This window comes from Enhydra lutris, unplaced genomic scaffold, assembly GCF_002288905.1.
Source record: "Enhydra lutris kenyoni isolate GAN:26980312 unplaced genomic scaffold, ASM228890v2 scaffoldscaffold92, whole genome shotgun sequence".
Taxonomy (NCBI): domain Eukaryota; kingdom Metazoa; phylum Chordata; class Mammalia; order Carnivora; family Mustelidae; genus Enhydra; species Enhydra lutris.
This window is the reverse complement of record NW_019154176.1, coordinates 2,552,658-2,576,556: the sequence shown is the minus strand read 5'-3', so window position 1 is coordinate 2,576,556 and position 23,899 is coordinate 2,552,658. Positions and strand designations below refer to the sequence as shown.

The 23,899-nt window shown below is 51.1% G+C and overlaps 1 protein-coding gene across 5 annotated transcripts in view; it reads left to right on the top strand.

Moving 5' to 3' along the window:
• Positions 1–939: 939 nt before the first annotated feature.
• Positions 940–23,899, top strand: part of LOC111162469 (SWI/SNF related, matrix associated, actin dependent regulator of chromatin, subfamily a, member 4) — a 90,832-nt gene continuing 67,872 nt past the window's right edge. For 3 of the 5 annotated variants that reach the window (XM_022526911.1, XM_022526910.1, XM_022526909.1), the window contains exons 1-5: positions 941–1,064; positions 19,424–19,673; positions 21,553–21,685; positions 22,537–22,941; positions 23,285–23,383. In XM_022526911.1, coding sequence (XP_022382619.1) covers positions 19,452–19,673; positions 21,553–21,685; positions 22,537–22,941; positions 23,285–23,383 — 859 coding nt within the window. In that variant the 5' untranslated portion in view covers positions 941–1,064; positions 19,424–19,451. Of the gene's footprint in view, positions 1,065–19,423; positions 19,674–21,552; positions 21,686–22,536; positions 22,942–23,284; positions 23,384–23,899 lie in introns of all 5 variants that reach the window. The other 2 variants (XM_022526908.1, XM_022526906.1) reach the window with 1 other exon arrangement.

Genomic DNA, 23,899 nt, shown 5'->3' with positions numbered 1-23,899 from the left:
CAGCTGGGAGCCTGCTCCCCCCCGCCCCGCCTGCCTCTCTGCCTACTTGTGATCTGTCAAATAAATAAAATCTTAAAAAAAATAAAATAAAATTCCCACAACTGTCCATGTTTCCATCTCAACACAATATAATCTACTTACTTCTTTTGCCTCTTGCTTGCTTTCCTAGCAGAGCTCAACAACGGTTAACATGGTTGCTTCGTCTATGCGGTGCCACAAGACTTGCGTCTGGGGCTTAGCAGCAGGTCAAAAAAATATTTAGCAAACGGACAGTGCTGGGTAAGTGCTAACGAAAAGGCAGCCACGATCGAGGTCCACCTGGCCTTGCCCAACAGACCCCGCTATCCCCCAACCAGAAATGAATAAAAGCTCCCAGACCAGCCCTTGTCCCAAGAGCCAGCTAGTCTCAGCCCCAGTCCAGGCTGCCTGCCTCCCGCCCTCACGCACGGCCTTGGGTCTTCACTTCCGAGTCTCAAGGACCCTCGGCCAACTCTTCCCCGCAGACCCCGCCGCCATTCCGTCCCCTCCCCCAACCTCCCGTCACAGCCCGGAGAAGAACCACCACCACCACCACCATCGCCGCCGCAGTGGCGCCTGCTCTGCGCATGCTCCGCGGCGTGGGGACGCAGCGTGAGGACGAAGACCCCGGTGCGCATGAGCGAGACCTTCCTGGACTGAGTTGGGTGGTACATCAGGAGCGCCAGCTCTTTCTCGTCCCGCCCACGTCCCCGAAGGCCAGAGCGGACGCGCACGCGCACTGGGAGCGGAAGGGCGGACAGGCGCGCGCACGAGGCCGGGCGGGCGGCGGAAGCGAGAGAAGCCGATTGTCGGGGGGGAGGGGAGTTGGCGGGTGCGCGCGCAGCGGGTGCGCGGGCGGCGTGGGGGGGCGGCCGAGACGGGCGGGCGCGCGCGCGCTACTTACCCTCGCTCGGCGGCGGCGGCGGCGGCGGCGGCGGCGGCGGCTTCTTTGTTTCGTGAGGAGAGGCGAGACGCCCACTCTGCCCCCGGCCCCGCGCGGAGGGGCGGGGGCGGCGCCGGGAAGGCGACGGCGCCGGCGGCTCTCGGTAAGGAGCGCGGGCCGCGGGGGGAGCGCGGCGCGGGGCTTGGGAGGACGGTTTGAATGGAGCCGGGGCGCCGAGGGGGGAGGGGGCCGCCGGCGCCCTGAGCGGGGCTGGGGTACGGCGGCGCCGGAGGGTCAAGAAGCCTGTCCGGCACCGCGCGCGCGGGGAAGGCCACAGCGTAGCGAGGCCGCGGCGGCTACAGCATCCGCGGGCCGTGGGGTGGGGGCCCGGGCCGCGTGGAGGCCGCGCGCGCGCTCTCGCCGGGGTCGCCGGACAAAGCTCTCCGCCTCCTCTGCGGGCCGGGGTCCCGTCCCCGGGTCGCTGTGTCGGTCGCGGCAGCAACAATAGCAAGGCGTCGGAGCTTTTCTGGCTACGTTGTAACGGGTCCGACCCGAATGTTGTCTTTTTGGGGAGGCTGCGCTCGGAGCTCAGTAGGAAAACCCCCCAGATGAGTTCAGTGTCGCCTGGAAACGAGCCTTAGCATTCCCTTTGGGTTAACCTACCTAACATTTTATTTAAAAAAAAAAAAAATCACGTATTCTAGATTTTTCAAAGAAAAGTAAATAACTCTCCAATTGTTTGCAAGTGGTGACTTCAAAATGTTTGCCCTGAAGTGGAGAGTCTAGAGCAAGTGGGGGAGGACGGGTAGAACTGTTTGCTGTTGAAAGCATTGTTTTTGTTTTGCATCCTTTCGCCTTCAATTGATTTTCCAGATTAAGGCTTTTATTAAAAACGTGGGCCTTTAGGAGAGTGTTTTGTGCTGATCTCACGAAGACACCAGTCTTGATTCCCCCCTCCCCCCAGTGAATCCTTGGGGAAACGGGAATAAGTGCAAGAGCCACTTCCTAGGAATTTGAAACAAGTTTTCAGTTTCAGTTGACAGACCGGAATGGAGTTTGATTCCCTGGGCTGTCACTCACTTAGCTGTGTGACCTTGGATAAATAGCCTAATCTCTCTGAACTGCTTCGTTTCCTCCTTTGTGAAATGGGGATAATGCCACAAATGGAGTTGGTGAAAACCTGTAAAATGGTTCCTGGCAAGTGGGAAGTACTGCTGTTACCATCAGGCCCAATCTCCTCCTTTATGTTGAGCAAATATTTGTTGAGTCCCTACTGGGTGTTAGATGGTTTGGTGGTTGAATGGCCTAGGAGCCTCTCTAGTCTTGTAGGGGAACATATGGTAAATGTGGGAACAACTCCCAGTGGCCTATCATGTGATCCTCATTACCCTTCCTGTGAGAGGAGCACAGTGGATGCACAGGGGAGCGATGGGATCAGGGAGGTTGATGGAAGAGAGGGCCTTTTCTCAGAATCAGGAAGGATGTCCAGGCTTGCATGTGACCACCTGGACCAGTCATTGCTCTCCACTGCTACACTCACATATCGCCTTGATTCTTTCCGTGTAGCAGTTACCCCAGTGTGTAATTACACATCCATCCTTCTCTGAGGGCCAGCACGGCAGGGATCATGTCTGCATGGTCTCCTGGAGCGTACTCTGGGTCTGGCCCATACGGGTCTGGCCCGTACTTAGGTCTGGCCCTAAGTTACTAGGTCCTTAGGGAGAGTTTGTGGAATGAATGAAGGAGAGTCCTTGTGGGGGATGGAGTAAGTGCATGCATGAAATGCTTGGCACAGGACTGGGCTTGGGTTGTAAGCAATAAATGTTAGTTGCTTGTGTTGGTTTTTTAACTTTCCAGGCCCACATCCCTGGGAACGAGGGTGTGGGGTGGTGATTAGTATGGGTGGTGGTGAGGACTGCTAATTCTGGAATTAGACCTCCTGAATTCACACCCAGCCTTCTAAATCCTAGCTTGACCTCCAGCAAGGCATTCACCAGTAGGTCCCCCCACTTGTGAAACAGGTATGACAGCAGTGCCGCCACAGTTGTTGTAAAGGTTGAAAACATAATATGGGAAGTTGTTTAACACACTGCAGTGCCCGGCATATAGTGAGCACTCAGTTTATTGCAGTAGTTAATGTTCTCTGTGTGTGTGTGTGTGTGTGTGAATTACTAAAGAATGCAAAACAAAATTTGGAGTCATCCTGTATCCCAGGAAGTTCAGGTTTGATGTGCTCGTTATATATATTCTAATTTCTTTAAAATCAATTCGTATATAATGATGACAATAATAAGTGCTCCTTCATGTGCCACATACCCTTATCATTCCTTTTGGACCCTCAGAACACTGGGAGGTAGCCCTAGACCCGATCCTTGTCTTAGCTGTTTATGGGATGTGGGAGGGATTAGGTGTGTTGGGTGAGAACAACATTCTGCTGGTGAAGAAACTGACATTTAGGGATATTTCTTCACCAAGGGCTCTCTTCAGCCTTCTGGGTTTGAATCCTGGCTTTACCACTTTCCCTCTGGGTGCCTTAGAGGAATGGAGATGACAGTTCCTGGCATTTAGTGAGTCTTCAGATGTGTCAGCCGGTTTTGGCCTCCGTCATTAAGGCTGCCATGGCACAGAGGGACCCATTCTCACTGACCCTAGACAGAACACTACATGAGTGGCGCCCCCCACCATTGTGTAAGAAATGGCCCAGCCTCACGTTCCTCGTTTGAACAAATGAGCATTGAGAACCTACCACGAGCCAGGCCCTGATGGGGGCTGGGGATTCAGCGGGGAACAGGCAGACAAGGGCCCTGTTCTCATTCAATCATAGCCATCTCCTTAGTTGCAAAGGGGGACAATTTAGTAATGGTAACCAACTATGAGGATTGTTGCAAGGTCTAAACAACAGTGACAACTGTAAAGTGCTTAGAACGGCGCCTGGCACACAGTACTGAACAGTTGGTAGCTGGTGTCATTTATTAGGATTCCTACAATGTTCTGGCTGGTTGAGATACAGAATATATTTTTGCTCTGCTGTGATAATAGTTCTGTATGTTTTCAAAGTTGTAGCAAAGGAATCAACTCTTATGTTTTGTTTCTCATAATTTAAAAATTGTAAGCTTGCACTTTCACCATAATGCACTGGAAAGAAAGAAGTGTGCTTGGTGGCATGGGTTTTGGAAAATATCAAATGTTTGTTTTCCATCTTACATATTTCCTTGTAACTTGTAACATTGATTGGAACACTTAAGAGGGAATTGGAGTTTAAAAAAGACTATAGGCGCCTGGGTGGCTCAGTCAGTTATGTCTCCCCTTGGTTTTAGCTCCGATCATGATCTCAGGGTTGTAATATTGAGCCTGGGGCTCTGCGCTCAGCAAGGAGTCTGCCTGAGATCCTCTCTCTCTCCCCGCTCCCCGGCCTCCTCCCCCAAACAAACAAGTAAAACCTTTACAAATAAATAAAAAGTTAGGGGGATGTGCAAAATTACTTCCCTGCTGTAAAACGGGAAATGACAGCTGCTAGAATATTGGGGGGAAATGTCTGAGAGGAACACATCAGAGTCGAGTCTGAGGCTAAATGGACCTGCCATTGCTGTCAACCTTAAGGAGATCATCCTTAAGAAGTATAAGGCTCATTGAGAGATGCATTGGATTTTTCTGTTAACTGCATGCCGATGATACTACTTTTTCAGGATGTGGATTTGATGGGCACGAGAAATTTGACCGCGAATCACCTTCATGTAAGGGAAAGGCACTCGAGGGTAGTGCCAGATGTAGCTGGGTTTGCTGGGTGGTTGGATTTTGTAGGGCAGAGAGAAAGGAAGGGATGCATCGATTTCCCTCTCAATTCCCTTAGAGAAGGGGCTTTCTTTAGAACACAGGTAATTGTTCTCGGTGCTTAAACTAGCCCAGGCCCCTTGGAAGCCTTTGGGACTAGACTGGGCCCCAGTGTTTCCCTCTGGGATGGTTACTTTGTTATAAAGGGGGCATGTCTTTATTTTGGCATGTGGATACTTGTTCCTGGGGACAGTGGGTTTTGATCAGCGTGAAGTTCACCAGCTGTGTGTGAGATGAAAGGAGGCCGGACCCCAGATTTAGTAGCAGTGGGCTTTCAAATGGCTCCTTGGGATGGTTCAAGTTCTCTTTTCTGCTGGTGAGTCATGCCCCGCTGGCTCAGGAAGCAGGTGGCCTCGCGGCAGTTGCAGCCTCACCTGTTACAGGAGGGGACGGGGTTTGATGTGGGTCACCCTGACATGCACCAAAAGTCCCAGTGAAGCAGAATGGTGGGTGCTCTTGTTGTCTGAATGGTGACGCTGAAGCCCGGGAGGCCACCTGCTGTGCGCAGCCAAGCCCACGTCCTGGGAGCGCAGCCGGGATACCGCTGCCTGTCAGAGTGCTCCGCTCTGCCCGCGCTTGGCGCCCTTTCAGGCTTTCCTCTGCCTCTTGATCCTCAGCCTGAATCAGTTCCTCAAGCCTGGATCAGACAGACCTGAGGCAGGACTCTACTTCTGGAGTGAGGTTGGACCAGTGACTGAACCTTCCTGAGCAGAAAACCCCGTTCCCCTCTGTTCCTCCCTCCAACCCCCTCTTACCCCGTAGTTTCCCCGGTTGGCACCTCCAGTCACCGATACTAAACCAAGGGATGCAAGTTGGAGCTGAAATCCAGCCTTGCTGGGCTTTGCCAAATCTGGCGCCAAGGCCGGTCAGCCCCGAGGAAGGACCACCTTTCATATTTCAAAGGGCATGTGCTTGCTGAAGCCCTGTTGGTTACCTTGGTCACCATTGACGCTTTTCTTTTTCTTTCTTTCTTTTTTTTTTGTGTTAAGATTTTATTTATTTATTTGACAGAGAGACGGGGAGAGAGAGGGAATATAAGCAGGGGGAGTGGGAGAGGGAGAAGCAGGCTTCCTGCCAAGCAGGGAGCCCGATGCGGGGCTCTGGGATCAGGACCTGAGTCCAGGTGCGCCTGACTCCTTTCTTGCTTTTAACCTTTCATCTCTTCATCAGCATCTCCAGAGAAATCTTCTAAAACCATCATCAGACCATGTCACCGCCCTGTCCAGAACATTCCAGCGGTTTCCCCTTGCACCTAGAGTAGACTCCTGCCCTCCAGCCCTGTGATCTGCCCTCCCCAGCCATCTCTGACTTCACCTGCTGCCACATCCCCCTTTCCTGCTCCAGTCCAGCACAGTCCCACTCCAAGCCCTTGTACTTGCTGCTCGCCCATCCATCCTGGCTCCCATGGCTCCCATTCCGCTTCAGGTCTCTGCTCAGGTGTATCCCCTCCCTGAGACCATCCCTGGCCACCATGGTTGGTCCTGTTAGCTTATTACCCCTGCTGACTTTTTCATGGTACAAGTTCGTGGCATCGCCCCGCTCCCTGCACGAGGAATGCCATGTCATCTTTATTTGTGTGCTTGCCTCTGTCACTCAGTTGTCAGTTCCATGAGGCAGGGATTTTATTGGCTGCTGCAGTGCTGATCCCTGGTACCCTGTTCAGCACAGAGCTGGTTTTCAGTCAGTATTTGAGCTGGCTGGGAGGGCCTTTCGCAAGTGACACTGGGTGGTATAGGCACCACCCACCCTGTCCGCAGGTTAGGTGTGGTTCTCAGTGTTGAACAGGTGGCAGGTACCTCAGCAGACGCGGCAGTCGTAGACCTGACATCCATCTGGTGGGGCTTGACCAGCCTTAAAAGAAGAGAGTCTCTCTGCGTTAAACAGGAGAGGGTGGGGCTGTCAGGATCGATTTGTAAAGCTGGTTGGATTTACTTGATGTGTGTTTGCTGCGTCATGTCGTGACTCCAGGTCATGGTCAGAAGAGTTTGGAAAACGCCCGTGTAGTGGATAGGTGGGTCAGTGTTTGAATTCTCTCAGTGGAGACCCTGTCTCCTTGCTGGGTTAGAGCATGAACTCCTCAAGGGCAGAAAACAAACTTGGTCGTGGTGATGGGTTCACATCTTTTGATGTGTTGAAGATGAGGAGGTCCTCTCTAGTGGGTTTCAAGTGAAAGAAAAAAATTTTTTAAGCAGGCAGGGGGTCTGGATTCCAGTGAATATGGTGATACATAATTCCCTGGGGTAAAAATAATACAGTAAGACCCCCTTATCTGTGGGGGATACGTTCCAAGACACCCCCCCCCCCCGGGGATGCCTGAAACCATGAATAGTACTAAAGCCTATCTGTACTGTTTTTCCTATACATACATACACAGCTATGGTAAAATTTAGTTTATACATGAGGCACAGTAAGAGATGAACAATGTGAAAATTGATAGTAGGAAACCTCATTTAAACGGAATCAGGAGGACAGAAAGAGGAGCTTTTGAGCCCTACCAGTCGTCAGTTGCAGACCCGACAGGAACAGACCTACTTGGAAGTCACCTTCAGGTCACAGTACTTTACTACCCCCGCTGAGAAAGAAAGGTTTTTTCTTCTGCCAGCAACCGCCCAGCCAGTGAGACACTACTACAATTCGAACTCCCTGTTTACTCCAGCGGACTTCTTGTTTATGACAGCCCTCCTGATTTCCCCCTTTCCTTCCATAAAGGAGCATTCTTTGTTCTCTGGACTTGCCTTTGGTTTTGCCATAGTTTGCTTGTCCCAGATTATAGTTCGCTGTTACTCCTGAATGCATACATTTTTGCAGGTGAATTAACTGACACGTTTGGTTTTTTTTTTTAAGATTTTATTTATTTATTTGACAGAGACACAGCAAGAGAGGGAACACAAGTGGGGGTAGTGTAGGAGAGGGGAGAAGCAGGCTTCCTGACAAGCAGGAATCCTGCCTAATGTGGGAGTCGATGTGGGACTTGATCCCAGGACCCGGGAATCATGCCCTGAGCCAAAGACAGATGGTTAACGACTGAGCCGCCCAGGCGCCCCGGTGTTTTTGTTTTGGTTTTTGGGTTTTTTTGAAGATTTTATTTATTGATTTGTTAGAAAGTGCATGCACACACACATAGGCCAGGGAAGGGGCAGAGGGAGAAGTGGACTCCCTGCTCAGGACCCTGAGATCATGACCTGAGCCAAAGGCAGATGCTTAACTGACTTGAGCCACACAGCCGCCCCTGAAATTTTATTGTATTTTTTATTTTTTAAAGATTTTATTTATTTCTTGGAGAGAACAGAGTGAGCATGAGAGACCTGGAACACTAGGAGGGGGAGAGGCAGAGGGAGAGGGAGAAGCAGGCTCCCACTGAGCGGGTAGCCCAGTGCGGGGCTTGATTCGAGAATCCCAGGATCATGACCTGAGCTGAAGGCAGCCGCCCAGTCGACTGGCCACCCAGGTGCCCCCTGACAATTTTATTTTTAAGGTTAACAATGACTAATAATAAATGGAACATTTATGACAATAACAGTGTAATATAAGTTGCATGGATGTTCTCTTTCTCTCTGAGAATACCTTATTGTACTGTACTTGCCCTTCTTGTGATGATGTGAGATGATAAAATGCCAGTGAGATGAGATGAGATGAAGTGAGTGATGTAGGCGTTGTGACGTAGAGTTAAGCTACTATTGATTTTCTGGCAAAACTCAGCAGGAGGATCGTCTGCTCGAGGACCAGGGCTGCGTAACTGAAACTGGAAAGCGAAACCTGCATGGGCGGGCTGGTGGGAGGAGGAACTACTGTACTTGGTAACGGACAGACTTGGCATGTCTGCATTTTAGGTAGAACCGATAAGACATTGTAATTAATTATCGTGACATGAGTTTTTTGTTTCTGAAGGGTATTCCTTTTTAAATGTAGGGCAAACTTTTGCTGCTTAATTATATTGCAAGGAAAATGCTTGGCAGCCGGCTTGAGCAGCCAGTGTTGGGGAAGCACTGTGTCAGGAATAAGCTATTTCCGTATGTTCCCTAAGACGGCAGGTGCCTCATCTCATACGTCCTTCGAGGTTCACAGACCAGTGTGCCAGGTCTGGTCGGGTATGGACAGTTTTCCTAGTAGAGTATTGGGGGAAACCTCGTTTTGTAGTTTTCATGTAACAAATAAGACCGGTTTTGCTGAAGGCATCCTGGCCAGCTCCTTGACCGATGTGAGTACCCTGGTGCGGTGGGACCACAGTGTGTCTGCTGATGAAACTTGTAGGGGAACAAATTCCTCCATGACCAGAAAGCAAAGTCGCAGCTTTCCTGGGGCCAAACTTAAGTATAATGCTGGTTTTCAGACAAGACAAGAAAAAAACCCAAAATCAAAAACATAGTCTTAGCAAGCAGATTTTAGAAGGTCCCAATTTCCTATTAGCTGTCTGTCCTCCTTCAGTGGCTGGCCACCACCGTTCTTTTTATTTCAACTTTATTTATTTATTTATTTTTAAAAAAATTTTCATTCTGGTATAGTTAACAAGCAGTGTTGTATTAGTTTCAGGTGTCCAGTATAGTAATGTAACAGTTACCCCTTCCTTACCTCAGTGCTCAGCATGGTAAGTGCGGGCTGGGATCCCCAGCTCCTATCCCCCGCCCCAGCGGTTTGTTCCCTGTAGTTAATGAGTCTGGTTTGTTTGGTTTGTCCCGTTTTTTTCTTTGTTCATTTGTTTTGTTTCTTAAATTCTCTTTTTTCCCCCTTTGCTCATTTGTTTCTTAAGTTCCTCATTATGAGTGAGATCATACGGTTTTGGTCTTTCTCTGACTGACTTATTTCACTCAGCATAATACTCTAGATCCATCCATCCTGTTGTGACCACTGTTCTTTTTTATAAGAGAAAAGCAAGGGGTGGCATGAAAGAAGAAACTAGACCTACTCCTCAAGCAGTCTGGTTCCGCATTTGAACGTCAGTAGATGTTTCTATTTTAAATGATAATTTTGATGAAGTTGAAAGTAGAAAATAATGCAATCCTCACATCCTTTCATCTTTTTAATTTCCACAAAGGTACTTCTGGACATCTTTTCTGGGTATTTTATTTCCCAGGTATTTTTCTGATCTCGGTTGGTTGGTTGGTTTTAGCATTTCTTTTTTAAAGATTTTATTTTACTTATTTATTTGACAGAGAGATCACAAGTAGGCAGAGAGTCAGGCAGAGGGAGAGGGGGACACAAACTCCCCACTGAGCAGAGAGTCCAATGTGGGTTTTGATCCCAGGACCCTGAAGCCATGACCTGAGCCGAAGGCAGAGGCTTAACCCACCGAGCCACTCACACACCCCTATTTTAGCATTTTTTAAAAATATGATTACAAAACTAATAGAAGATTATCATAAAAAAATAAACACACACAAAAAACACCAGAGCTCCGTGATGTGGAAAGTGTCAGTTCCCCTTCACGTACCTCCTAAGAGAGCTGCTGGCTGCTGCCAACCACAGTTCGGTGAGCTTTCTCTGAGCTGGCTTCTACGATCGGATGAACCCGCACCTGTTCTTATGGTTAGCATAGTGGGGCTTGGGTCGGGCACACCTTGCATTGATGCTCCCTTCTTTCCTCTGCTGCTTTTTGGAACTTCCTCCACATCCGTGTGCATGAAGCTGCCTCATGGGGCATGGATTGTGCAGGGGTTCTGATTGTTCAGCGATTGGGGTGCTTCTCAGAGAAGTCAAGGTGATGTGGCCACATCACCTCCAGACCCCTTGGCCCTGGGAACCGGTTTTCATCTTGCAGCTTACTGAATGCCTTAGCGCTCAGGTTTTTGGTTCTTGCCCCAGAGTAGTTTTACTTCCCATCACAGTCCTTTAGGCTGCCTACCTGCATTCCCAGGCTCCATTCCTTCCTTGTGGAGCCCCCCAGACACGCCCGACCCGTAGGCTACACACTCCTCCATTAGGCTCCCACATACACGTGCTGGTGGTTTCACTATTTTGTTCCCTCTGTCCCCTCATCCTTCACTTTTCTCATCTGCTTAGGTGTGGCTCTCTGGTCTGGGATGGATTTCAGTTTTGTGTTTAATGACCTTCTTTCTCCCAGCCCAGACACCAAGTGACTTGTCATAGTGGGACTTGTTGCAGGAGTCTGGTCTGAACAGTGGAAGCCCCTGAAGCCCTCAAGACCATAGGATGACCTTGGGGACCCTAGGAATTTGCTGACAATGTCAGATCCTTAGTTTACTGTGTGGGAAAGGTAGAGGTGTTCATTGTGATGAGTGAAGAAGGCGGTGGGGAGAGGGCTGTTGTTTGCCCTCAGATCCCACCTCGCTTCTGAAATTTCTGGCCAAGCTTGGCAAGCCCTCCTGAGTAGGCACATTGCTGGAGCACCGTAGTGCCCTGTTCCAGACCCTCCCCAGCTCTCAAGAGGGGCAGGCCCACCCCTGCCCTTTAAGAAGGTTGACTGGCCAAAAGGAGCTTGATGATGGATACGAGCACCGTGTTTGTGGCAGTGGGATCCAAGAGGGCAAAGGATAGTTTGTAGCTCAGATCTTGCCCGCTGATTGCCAGGGTGGATCTCATCACTTGTGACAGTTGGTCTTTTGCACTGGGCCTGTGTGGCCTTCAGGCAACCTCTGTTCCTCCCCCAGCTTGGCAGAGCCGCCTTGTGCAGCCTTTACTTCCCGAGTTTGCTCCTGAACGCTTCGGGACAGGAGCATCGCTTGAGGTTTGTCCTGTGGGGTAGGCTAAGTTAGGAAGCTTATTTACTATGTTTCTCTTTAAGAGAAGAGGTGCACCTCGGGGGCTTAGTCATTTAAGCATCTGCCTTTGGTTCAGGTTGTGATCCCAGGGTCCTAGGATCAAGTCCCGCATCGGGCTCCCTGCTCCTCAGGGAGCCTGCTTCTCCCTCTGCTTCTGCCTGCCACTGTCTCTCTCAAATAAGTAAATGAATAAATCTTAAAAAAAAAAAAAAAGAAAAAGAGGAGGATGGAAGGACTTAATCTGCATGTTGCTTCTGGGTCAGTAGTGACAAGCAGTAAGCAACTGCTCAGTAAATGTGGGGGCCCTTGGCTTTGCCAGCAGGGTGGTGTTACTTCCTGCCTGTACATGCCTTGCCTGCGTTAGCTCAGGCGATGCTGGTGACACCCGAGGGAGGGATTGGTCTCATCTCCAGCCTACAGAGGAGGGGACAGGCTCGGGAAGGTTAAGTCACTCATCTAGTATCATGCGGTTGGCCAGTAGGAGAGTCCAAACTCGGTCCAGGCTGCACTTCAGTGAGTTGCACGGTGGCTTTGGCCTTGTGACTCTAGCAACTTCACTGAGTTGCTGGGGGGCCTGTGAGCCTTAGGGGCCCCTCTGTCAGCAGGGCCCAGTGAGTAAATCTCAGTCCTTGCCCCCAAATGGGCCCACAGCCCTGCTTCCCCTCTGGCTGGGTCATCTTCCCTGTTAACTTCTGTCACTGATTGTATCCTCAGCAGTTGTAAATCGCAAGGAGGCAGGAGCAAGTCACACTCCCTCTGGATTTTAAAATATCTCTTTCCTTCCTCTTATCTCCATGACCCTGAGATAGTAAAGGAAAACTGGTTTCCTCCGTGGACATCAAATGTGTGGGTTTTCCACCCCGAGCAAGTTTCTGCAGATACCTGCTGGGTGTCCTACACGTCAGTTGTGATGCTAATTACCTAGAGCTAGTGCAGACTCCAGAAGTTAAAGGCTCAGTCCCACAAGACTGCTCCCCCCTTAAGATGCCAGTCCCAAGTAGTGGGCCCCCATGTTACCCACACTTCTGTCCCACTTGGTTACGGATGGGGTTCTCATGAACTGCTCGTCAGGTTTATTTGATATCACAGCTCACAAAACTCAAGGAGATACATATGTTTACCTGTTTTTTATAGAGGATACAGATGAACGGCCATATGAAGAGGTAAATAAAGTGAGGTCTAGAAGGATCCTGTGCCTGGGAGCTTTTGTCCTCCATGGAGTTGGGGTACACCACCCTCCTAGCATGTGGATGCGTTCCCCACCCCAGAAGCTCTCCTGGCCTCTTAGCTGAGAGATTTTATGGGTGCTTCATCTTGTGGGCATGATTGATTATTCACGTCTCGATTCCTCTCCCCTCCTTGGAGGATGGGGCTGAACGTTCCAACCCTCTAATCATAGCTTGGTCTTTCTGGTAGCTGGCCGCCGATCCTGGAGCTGTCCCGGAGCCCACCACGATTCACTTCATTAGAACAAAAGACACCCCTACCACTTAGGAAATTGCGGGGGTTTTAGTCTAAAACTGAAGCAGAGACCAGATACATATTTCTTATTATCTCAGGTAGACAAAATTTTCTTTCTTTTTTTTTTTTCTTTAAAGATTTGATTTATTGTGGGGAGGGGGAGAGACAGAAAGATAGGGTACGCATGAGCAGGGGGAGGGGCAGAGGGAGAGGGAGAAGCAACCCCCTGCTGAGCAGGGAGACTGACACAGGGCTCGATCCCAGGACCCCAAGATCACAACCTGAGCTGAAGGCAGACGCTTAACTGACAGAACCACCCAGGTGCCCTGATAGACAAAATTTTCTTAAACAGGATTCTAAAACCATTAACCATGTAAGAACAAACTTTTTAGATCAGATGCCATGAAAATAACTTCTCTGTGTCCAGACACCATTAGGAGACTACAAAGGTGAGCCCAAACCTGGGAGAGGAACCACATATCCACAAGTCAAACTCTAGTGAAAACAAGGCCTTGTGGAAGTGGGTATGTGAGTGGCCAGCGTGCAGAAAGGTGCGCAGCACCGTTAGTCGCAAGGGAAATACAAATTAAAATGTACGATTGTGGGGCGCCTGGGTGGCTCAGTGGTTAAAGCCTCTGCCTTCGGCTCAGGTCATGATCTCAGGGTCCTGGGATTGAGCCTCACGTCCGTCGTCGGGCTTTCTGCTCAGCAGGGAGCCTGCCTCCTCCTCCTCTCTCTCTCTGCCTGCCTCTCTGCCTACTTGTGATCTGTCTGTCAAATAAATAAAAATCTTTTTAAAAAAAAATGTACGATTGTGCACTTACCGGAACGGTTCCAAGTTAGACAGCACCAAGTGTCAGTGTTGATGTAGAGGAGCTGGAATGCTCTCCCCTCTGCTGTGGGGGTGGCGGTTATGTGGGATTGTAGTCCTAATTCGGAAAGCTTGCATTATTTGTCAAAGCTCAATTTATGCCTTCCTATGACGAATGATTCCTCTCCTGGATATCCAAGGAAAATGGGTGCCCATGTTGGCCAAGTGACATTGTCCATAGCAGGTTCACTCACGCTGGCCGAAACCTGGCAGCACAGAGTGCGCTAACAGGAGAGCGGACTCAAAACAAAGAACGAATGCCTCTCGCCCCCCCAACAGGGGTGCCCCTTACGGAGGAACAGAAGGATACTACTGTATGTTTCTTTTCTTCAGATGCAGTTCAGCAACAAGTGAATCCACCAAAGAGTGACGGAGTCAAAGCAGTGTTTGCCCCTGGGAGGGTGATCTCCATGGGAAGGAGCAGGGGTGCCCTGCAGGAGTGTTGCTTATCCAGCCGTACCCCTACAGTCAGGGCACTTGAGATGGGCTGAAACCCGGTACAAGTAAATAAAACGTTCCCCCTTCTGTGCCATGCTGAGGACCAGAGCGCTGCTTCCCGTTCCATCCCCCTGCCCACCCGCCACCCCATGCTGCTGCAGGTCGGCCGGCCTGTCTGTCTTCGTGCAGGCACCAGCACCCCAACTGGGCACCTCTGTGTGGGGCAGAGCCCGGCCCACTGTGCTGCTCAGGATGGTTTTGCATGGTGCCTGTACTGTTTGGGTCCCTTTACTGTCACGTGTCTTTCACGTGTCTTTCAGTCCAGAAATGAGTCTGCTCCTGCTGGTGGACCCGTCCACTTACCTGCTTCCTCTCCATCTGACGCTGTAGAGGTGACAGCTTCCTAAACGTGCCCTTTTTTAAAAGCCTCTTGGGGGCCTGGGTGGCTCAGTTGTTAAGCATCTGCCTTTGGCTCAGGTCATGATCCCAGCATCCTGGGATCGAGCCCCGCATTGGGCTCTTTGCTCAGCAGGGAGCCTGCTGCTTCCTCCTCTCTCTCTGCCTGCCTCTCTGCCTACTTGTGATCTGTGTCTGTCAAATTAAAAAAAAAAAAAAAGGAGCAGAGGGGAAGGGGGGGGGGAATAAAACAAGACGAAATCAGAGATGGAGACTAACTTTAAGAGATCCCTGATCAGGGGCACCTGGGTGGCTCAGTGGGTTAAAGCCTCTGCCTTCAGCTCAGGTCATGATCCCAGTGTGCTGCTTCTTCATGATCCCTGCTGCTTCTTCCTCTCCCCTCCCCCTGCTTGTGTTCCTCTCTCACTGTCTCTTTCTCTGTATCAAATAAATAAAATCTTTATAAATAAGTAAATAAATAAATGCCTCTTGTGAAACTCCGTGCTTCTCAACGGTAGATGTTGCCATGTTTTGGCCCAAGAGTATTTTTTTTTCTAATTAATTAACATATAGTGTGTTACTAGTTTCAGGGGTAGAGTTCAGTGATTGATCATCGCGTATAACCCCCAGTGCTCATCACATCATGTGCCCTCCTTAATGCCCATCACCCAGTTACTCCATCCCCCTCCCCTCCTCCCCTCCAGTAACCCTCAGTTTGTGTCCTATGATCAGGATTCTCTTTTTTTAAAAAAATATTTTATTTATTTATTTCACAGACAGAGATCACAAGTAGGCAAAGAGGCAGGCAGAGAGAGAGGAAGGGAAGTAGGCTCCCTGCTGAGCAGAGAGCCCAATGTGGGGCTTGATCCCAGGACGCTGGGATCATGACCTGAGCTGAAGGCAGAGGCTTTAACCCACTGCGCCACCCAGGCACCCCTGCTCCTCTGTTTTGTTTCTTAAATTCCACATAGAAGTGAAGTCATATGATAATTGTCTTTCTCTGATTGACTTATTTTGGTTAGCGTAATGCCCTCTAGTTGCATCGACATCATTGCAGATGTCAAGATTTCATTTTCTGATAGCCGAGTGATACTCTGTTGCATATACATATACCGCATCTTCATCCATGCATCTGTCCACGGACATCTGGGCTCTTTCCACAGTTTGGCTATTGTGGACATTGCTGCTGTAAACATTGGGGTGCAGGTGCCCCTTTGGATCACTACATTGGTATCTTTGGGGTAAATACCTAGGAGGGCAGTTGCTGGGTCATAGGGTAGCTCTGTTTGGCACTAAAGTATTTTTTGATGTCATCCAGGATCTTCAATGAGCTCTGTATGTCATTGATGAAGTTAGTCCTGCTGTGAGTGGAGGTATTAAATTTCTAGAGGTACCATGCATTTTTTTTTAAAGGTTTATTTGTTTATTTAATAGAGAGAGAAAGAGATAGTAAGAGAGAGCAAGAGTGGGAGGATGGAGAGAAGCAGCTCCCTGCTGAGCAGAGAGCCTGATGCAGGACTCAGTCCCAGGACCCTGGGATCATACCTGAGCCGAAGGCAGATGCTTAACCGACTGAACCCCCTCAGGTGCCCCGGTACCACGCATTTTGATGGGAACATCTGATACTAAGTATAAACTACCTTCCGAAGAGCGGTGATTCCAAAGACACTTCCAATGCTTGCTCTTTGGCATATCTGCCTTTAGATAAGGAGAAGGTGTTCCCCGGATGGGGTGGATTTTATTTTGCTGTCAGTTTCAGTTGGCATGACTTAGAATAGAGACCTTCAGGTGAGAAAGCAACCACGAGCTTCCAGATGCAACAGGGTTCCTTGAGTATTTTCTGGGCCATTTTCCCTCTTGCCACATCACTGTAGTCTCTCTGGGCCTCTGCGAGAGGGTCTTTGGACGTTAAGAGTCCTGAGGGCACCTGAGGAGCCATCTTCCTTGACCCAGCCATGGCTGTGTTCACGTCACTCAGCTCTCCACCTGTGAAGTAGGACTGTAGGTGCAACTTGCCGTAGACAAACGCTGGGCCAGAGGTTTCAGACTTCAGATTCCGCATTTTAGAGAAGGAGACTGGGACAGGGATCACTGTCACAAAGCAGAGGTGGGAGTGGCATCTGAGGTCACAGGATCCTTTTCTGTAGCAGATGTGACCATTCACATGTATCTGAATCAGGTCTGATTTTGTTTCTAAATGAATTTGTCTCAAAGTTAGTTTTCAAAAGTTTGGTTCCTCTGCCCACCTCGGGCTTACTGGGTTTTGGATTTATGGGGAAGAAATAGTGAGCAGACACGAATCCTCCAGCACTCCTGTCAGGTTTTTTAAGGTGCAGCATTGAGGCTCCTTGCACTTAAACTTTGGAGGAAATCCAGGAGGCCCAGAGGACACGGAGCGCTTTCTTGCACGGTCGGGTCTATTCCTAGTCAGGCCGGTGCACCCGTCACTGGTCTGTGCCCTGCCGAGAGATCTGGTCGTCTCTGCTCTGTTATGTAGCCAAGAAAGCAGAACAGAGAAGTTTGGGCTTTTGATCTATTATCTAGGAAAATATGCCAGCCTTTCAAATTAAAACTTTTGTTCTAATCTTTTTTGAAGATTTTAATTTGACAGAGAAAGAAATCACAAGTAGGCAGAGAGGCAGGCAGAGAGAGGGGTGGAAGCAGGCTCCTTGCTGACCAGAGAGCCCGACACAGGGCTCGATCCCAGGACCCTGAGACCATGACCTGAGCCGAAGGCAGAGGCTTAACCCACTGAGCCACCCAGGCGCCCCAAACTTTTGTTCTAATTAGGAGAATTAAAAATGTTCTTAGACTTCTTAACAGATTTTATGCTTAGAACCAGAAGTGCCCAGTAAAGTTTAGGGACAGAAGGAGTCACTCCAAATCCAAAAAAGTCCACAGAACAAAAACCACATTTGTGCCAACAAGAGAGGGACTTTTTTTTTAAAAATAAGATTTTTATGTATTTATTTGACAGAGAGATCACAAGTAGGCAGAGAGGCAGGCAGAGAGAGAGGAGGAAGCAGGCTCCCCGCTGAGCAGAGAGCCCGGTGCAGGGCTCAATCCCAGGCCCCTGGGATCATGACCTGAGCCAAAGGCAGAGGCTTTAACCCACTGAGCCACCCGGGCTCCCCGAGAGGGGCTTTTAAATAACGCAGTACGTGGCAGAGTGAGGGAACTCAGTGGAGCCACTAGAATCCACCTTTTGAGGACTACTGTGTGATAAAAATGATAAAAAAGATACTCCGTGATAAAAACGGTCCTGCATATAATTCTCTGGAGGAAAACTTGCCTAGAGTGTGCAATGACTAATGAATAATGAGTAATACTGTTTAATGTGTGTGTGTGTGTGCCTGTGTGTGGAACAATCTAGAAGGGAGGCAGGGAGGTATGATGGGGTCCCAGCGGCAACACGAGGGCCGCTCTCCCCACCCTGAGAGGGCCCACCCTGCGTGCCTCAGCTCCATCCTTATGGCTCTGGTGGTGTCCCATGTCTCTGAGGAAACCCCCAGCCCCTTCTTTGTACTCCTCACCTCCCCCTGCCCTGCTGGGAAGGGGTAAGGAGAGCAGGGTGGCTTGTTGCTCTCTGCGGGGCTGGTAAGCGCTTCTCCGTGTCTGGTGGGATGCCGGGTGACTAAGTTTCTGTGTTCTTTCTGTGTTTTCTGCATTTCAGCACTGCAGATGTATTACTCTGTCCTCACGAAAGAAGTTAGGAAATTGAAGGGAATCATATTTAAGGCCATATATACATAAGTACACAACAGAAAAAGGGTCACCTGAACATGGAACTCTCATTATAAAAAGCATATGTAAAATTTATCAGCTCATGGCCCTGTGGTGGCAAGAAGAATTTACCATCATCATTAGATTTATTTATTTATTTATTTATTTTTTTATAGTGTAGTTTTGGATCTCGTAGAGGCTTTGGGTTATGGTTCCTGAGTATCAGTTTTTAGTTTTCAGCAACATTCATTTAACCTCAGACACTTGAGTATCGCCGTAGAACTGCTTCAGATATCAGAGTGCTGTTACTTGTGTAATACTTTTCTCTAAATGAACCTGCATTTCAGACTTCTATTCATTTATTTTATTATTTATTTATTTATTTTTAAAGATTTTGTTTATTTATTTGACAGACAGAGATAACAAGTAGTCAGAGAGGCAGGCAGAGAGAGGGGGGGGAAGCAGGCTCCCTGCTGAGCAGAGAGCCCGATGCGCCCCCATGACCCTGAGATCATGACCTGAGCTGAAGGCAGAGGCTTTAACCCGCTGAGCCACCCAGGCGCCCCCATTCATTTATTTTAAAGGAAACTTGGTCTCACTGCCCCAAGTGTAAAACCAGCATCGCTTGCCGGGAATATTTGTATTTGCTGAACTTCCGGAGGCCCAGTTGGATACTGTTGCTGGCAATGACTTTGAACCTTAGTCTTGCTCTCCCTTGTTGTTATTAGGAAGGTGGCAGGTATTAGGCCTGAAGGGCGTATCACCGCTGCCCTGAGACCTTGTCTTGGTTGTGAGCGGAACAGCAAGGGCAGTGAGACCCCAGGTGGGGCCGTGGCTGTGGACCTCCACCTCCTGAGTCCTGTCCGTCTCTCAGGGGATTTTGGTCTGAGTTTATATGCCTGATGTGTTCTCATTTGTGAGAAGAATGGAGGAGAAAGTTCTGGGTGTTGGGGGTTGCATGTCAAACGTGCCAGCTCCTTGTCAAATGGGTGCTTCTCACAATACTGCCTGGGGTCCTCCCTTGCCAGCTCTGACACCCTGGTGATGGCCATGACCCCCAGACTGACCAGGACTTCTCTCCATTAGGAGACCACTGTCTGCAGCTCCTGTGAAGATGTCCACTCCGGATCCACCCCTGGGTGGAACTCCTCGGCCAGGCCCTTCCCCGGGCCCGGGCCCCTCCCCTGGAGCCATGTTGGGCCCTAGCCCGGGTCCCTCACCGGGCTCTGCGCACAGCATGATGGGGCCCAGTCCGGGGCCTCCCTCGGCAGGACACCCCATCCCGACCCAGGGACCTGGAGGGTACCCTCAGGACAACATGCATCAGATGCACAAGGTAGGGAGCCTGTGCCCACTGCCCTGATTGACTGGGACCCTGTGATCGGAGGTGGGAGGATGGAGAGTGCATCCGGCCTTCTGCTCTGAGCCAGCAGCCTTCCCACCTTGTGTCTCCGGTACCCGTCATCCCACACGGGAGATGTGGTCCCACTGCTCCAGAGTTGCCTTTTTTTAACAAATAAAAATGTCCAAATCCCTAAAAGGTGGTTTATGTCACATGGTTTCCTGCACTCGGGTGCCTCTGCTCACCTGTGCTCTCTGTCCCCACTCTGTCCTGCACTTGGGTGCCACTCACTCACTGTCCTGACGACTTTCAGAATTGATCAGATGCTTTTGCCGGTGAGGTGAGGAAAAAAAACCTCAACACAAATAGTTTTCCTTTCTCTCTGTGTTCCTGGGTGATGGTTGGGGAAAACAAGGAAACATCCTCCTATCTGTGTCACCATCTAAAGGAAAAAGTGCCATGTTCAAGCCTCAGAGACCACAAGAGATCCTCGTGGAAGATGGACATGGTGCGGCCTAGAGGCGAGGGGTCTCTGTTGACCCCTCTAGCCTCACTCCCGGGGCCGTCCGTGTGTTCATACCCATTCTGCTTAGCTCTCCCCTTGCCCAGCAGGTGTAGGCTGTCGTGCCCATTTTACAGACGAGGAAGCGGAGTCTCGAGAGATGGTCAGTTACCGAGTCAGTGCTGGAGCCACTCTCATTCTTCTTGCCCTCCTTGCCTTCCCCATCCCCGCACATTGCTGTCAGCAGTATGTTGTCGCTTCCTTTTTGGGAAGCTGTTGGGTGACCTGACCACCTCCCCCCCGCCCCCACCCCGGCCAAAGTGAGTCTGGCTTCTCCAGCACAACCTCTTTCCCTCTCTGCCCCTTTTGTTTCTTCCTCTTGGAATCACTTGCACATACTCCACATGTCTGCCAGACACCTGGCCTTTGCCCTGCGCTGTGTTAGGAGCCCAGGGGCCAGAGGCCGTGGCAGTGGGACACCCCTCGCCTGCAGAGGTGTCAGCTTCCCGAGGATCTCCCCCTTCCTGCATTTGAAGCTGCTCCTGTGGTCCCCGCCAAGCGCCCTCTCCTCCTCCTCTCTTGCTTCTCTCATGGCGCACACTGAGCTGTAGCTGACTTTCCTGGGCCCCCCATTAGACTGAGTTCCCAGAGACCAGGATACTCCTGCCAACCAGGGCCTAGCAGAGTGCCCTGGAAGGGTCCCGGAAAATGGCCCCTTTACCAGCTATTCCAGTCTGGGAAGTACTTAGTCCTGAGGCTTTGGAAGGAAATTAGGTGTCATTGTTGTGCAGAGGTCCAGTGTGCCTCTTAGGAGGAACAGAGCTATGCCACGGACACCTTTCCTCCCAGCTGAGGGGCTGGAGGCCGATCTCAGATCAGTGAGGACATGAACGTAGTGTAATCATACCTGCAAGCAGAAATTTCTGTCTGTTCCTCTCATTTACAGTCTCCCAAGGAAGAGGGTTTCTGATCCAAAGATCGGTGGTGACCAGGTCTTGTGACGATTAATCGGGAGCTTGGTGTCCCAGCCAAAACAGCTCCTCTCCAGGAGCTCATGTCTTTTCTGTGCGGTATTTTGGCCATCCAAAACTGTCTTCTGCCCTGATCCATCTGTCCCTTCACTTCCAGACCTCTAGGCTCCTAGGTGGTTGCCCACTGTCGAGTGACATTGTTTCCTGCATCTGCTTGACACTTGAGTCGGTGCCAGGACCACGGCTTGGACCTAAGCTGCTTGGTCACATCAGTGATCCCGTTACACACCGGGGCGACCTTGGGTGGACATTCTCACTTGCAGTGAACTCTCAGGTGGCACTTCGCGTGCTGTTCCTGTTCCCCCTTGTTGAGCTTGCTTTGTCCTTGTCCCCTCTGTAGCCAATGGAGTCCATGCATGAGAAGGGCATGTCGGATGACCCCCGCTACAACCAGATGAAGGGAATGGGGATGCGGTCGGGGGCCCATGCAGGGATGGGGCCTCCGCCAAGCCCCATGGACCAGCACTCCCAAGGTACTGCTTCATGACTTTTCTTCCTTGTGTCTGTTGCCTGCCCCCCCGCCCCAACCCTACCCCAGTGTCCTGAGGTTATTTTCGTAGTTGGTCTCCCAGTCTCCCACAGGCAGATTCAGGGTAGATCTAGGCAGTCCGGTCTTGTGGGAGACTCTGCCATGGAGGGCTGGGGAGCTTGGGCTTGCCTGGTGCCCGTTTTGGGCTGGCTTGTCTTAGAGCAGCCTCCGAAGAGGGAACCCTGGTGGGACGTGTTTATCTGCAGCCCTGGAGTTTAGACAGGGGCTGAGCAGGGTGGGCTTCTCGGGCCAGCAGCTCCCATGCCATCCAGGAATGTACTAGCAATGCGGATTCCTGGGCCCCACTTCAGACGGCTGGGACAGAACCTTGGGGTTGGGGCTCTGCTTTAACAAGCCTTCCCTGTAGTTTTTCTGAACAGGGCAGTTGGAGAAGGGATGGAGTAGATGACTGCAGTCATCGGGGTGGGGATCTCAGTGCCTCCAAAGGGCTCCACACTGAAGAGACTTTAGGGGCGTGGTCTGTCCAAGTTGAGGGGCAGGAGGGCAGGCCTGAGGGAGGCCTGGATCTGTGTAACAGCTCAGCGTGGACCGTTAGCAGGCAGCTTGCTGAAAGCTGAGCCGGACCAAACCGGTCATGCCGGCCACTGTCCAGGCTGCCAGGGTGTCTCTGCTCTCTGGGTGCTGCTCCTTTGAATCATGGGATTGACGTCATTGGCCGCCCCCTGTCTTGGGATAGGAGCCGGTGTAAGCACAGTTGGAATGTTACGGTCTCTGCCTTAGAAATCAGAGGATGTGTGTTGCCAAGTGACCACCTGGATCCGCGTTGCTTCACAGGTTACCCCTCCCCCCTGGGTGGCTCCGAGCATGCCTCCAGTCCGGTTCCAGCCAGTGGCCCATCCTCAGGCCCACAGATGTCCTCTGGGCCAGGTGGGGCCCCCCTGGATGGTGCCGATCCCCAGGCTTTGGGACAGCAGAACCGGGGCCCGACTCCGTTTAACCAGAACCAGCTGCATCAGCTCCGAGCCCAGATCATGGCGTACAAGATGCTGGCCAGGGGGCAGCCCCTCCCCGACCACCTGCAGATGGCGGTGCAGGGGAAGCGGCCGATGCCCGGGATGCAGCAGCAGATGCCAGCACTACCTCCACCCTCTGTGTCTGCCACGGGACCTGGCCCCGGGCCTGGCCCTGGCCCTGGCCCGGGTCCGGGACCAGCACCTCCAAATTACAGCCGGCCTCACGGTAGGGCCCACGCTCCCCTGTGCTCGGGGTTGGGAGGGGGACGCAGAACGAACTGACCAGGATGTGGGCGGCGATGTCCACAGACCTGGGCTCTCCTACCCTCGGCATCCCCCCTGGAGCCCGCATGGCACTGGCAGAGCTCAGGGTGCTCGGACGGCAGGGCTTCCTCCGTGCTCGGTGTTGCCTCTCCCGCTGCCTCCCTGGCCCCCACCCCCACTGTCTTATTTGCGCCGAGGGGCTTGTTGCTGGCTGTGTCCCCTGGAGCCAGGCCTGCCTGTGGGGGTGGGTGCAGGCGTAAACACGGCTGCCTTCCGTCATCTTGTTTGTTTCTCCTGATGTGTAGGTATGGGAGGGCCCAACATGCCCCCCCCAGGACCCTCAGGAGTGCCCCCTGGGATGCCAGGTCAGCCCCCTGGAGGGCCTCCCAAGCCTTGGCCTGAAGGTAAGCCACCTCTGTCTTGGTGACATGCCTCTTCCCTGGCTCCCATCACAGCCTTGTGCCATGTAGCCCCTGAGAGGGACCTGTTGAGAGAGAGGCTCCCAAGGACAAGTCCTCGCTTCTTTCTGCCTTCTTTGGGTCTTTTTTTTTTTTTCTTTAAAATTTTATTTATTTGGGGCGCCTGGGTCGCTCAGTGGGTTAAGCCTCTGCCTTCGGCTCAGGTCATGACCTCAGGGTCCTGGGATTGAGTCCCGCATCGGGCTCTCTGCTCAGCGGGGAGCCTGCTTCCTCCTCTCTCTCTCTCTGCCTGCCTCTTTGCCTACTTGTGATCTCTCTCTCTCTCTCTCTCTCTCTCTCTCTCTGTCAAATAAATAAATAAATAAATCTTTAAAAAATTTTTATTTATTTGACAGAGAGATACAGTGAGAGAGGGAACACACGGGAGTGGCAGAGGGAGAAGCAGGCTCCCCAATGAGCAGGGAGCCCCATGCGGGGCTCGATCCCAGGACCCTGGGATCA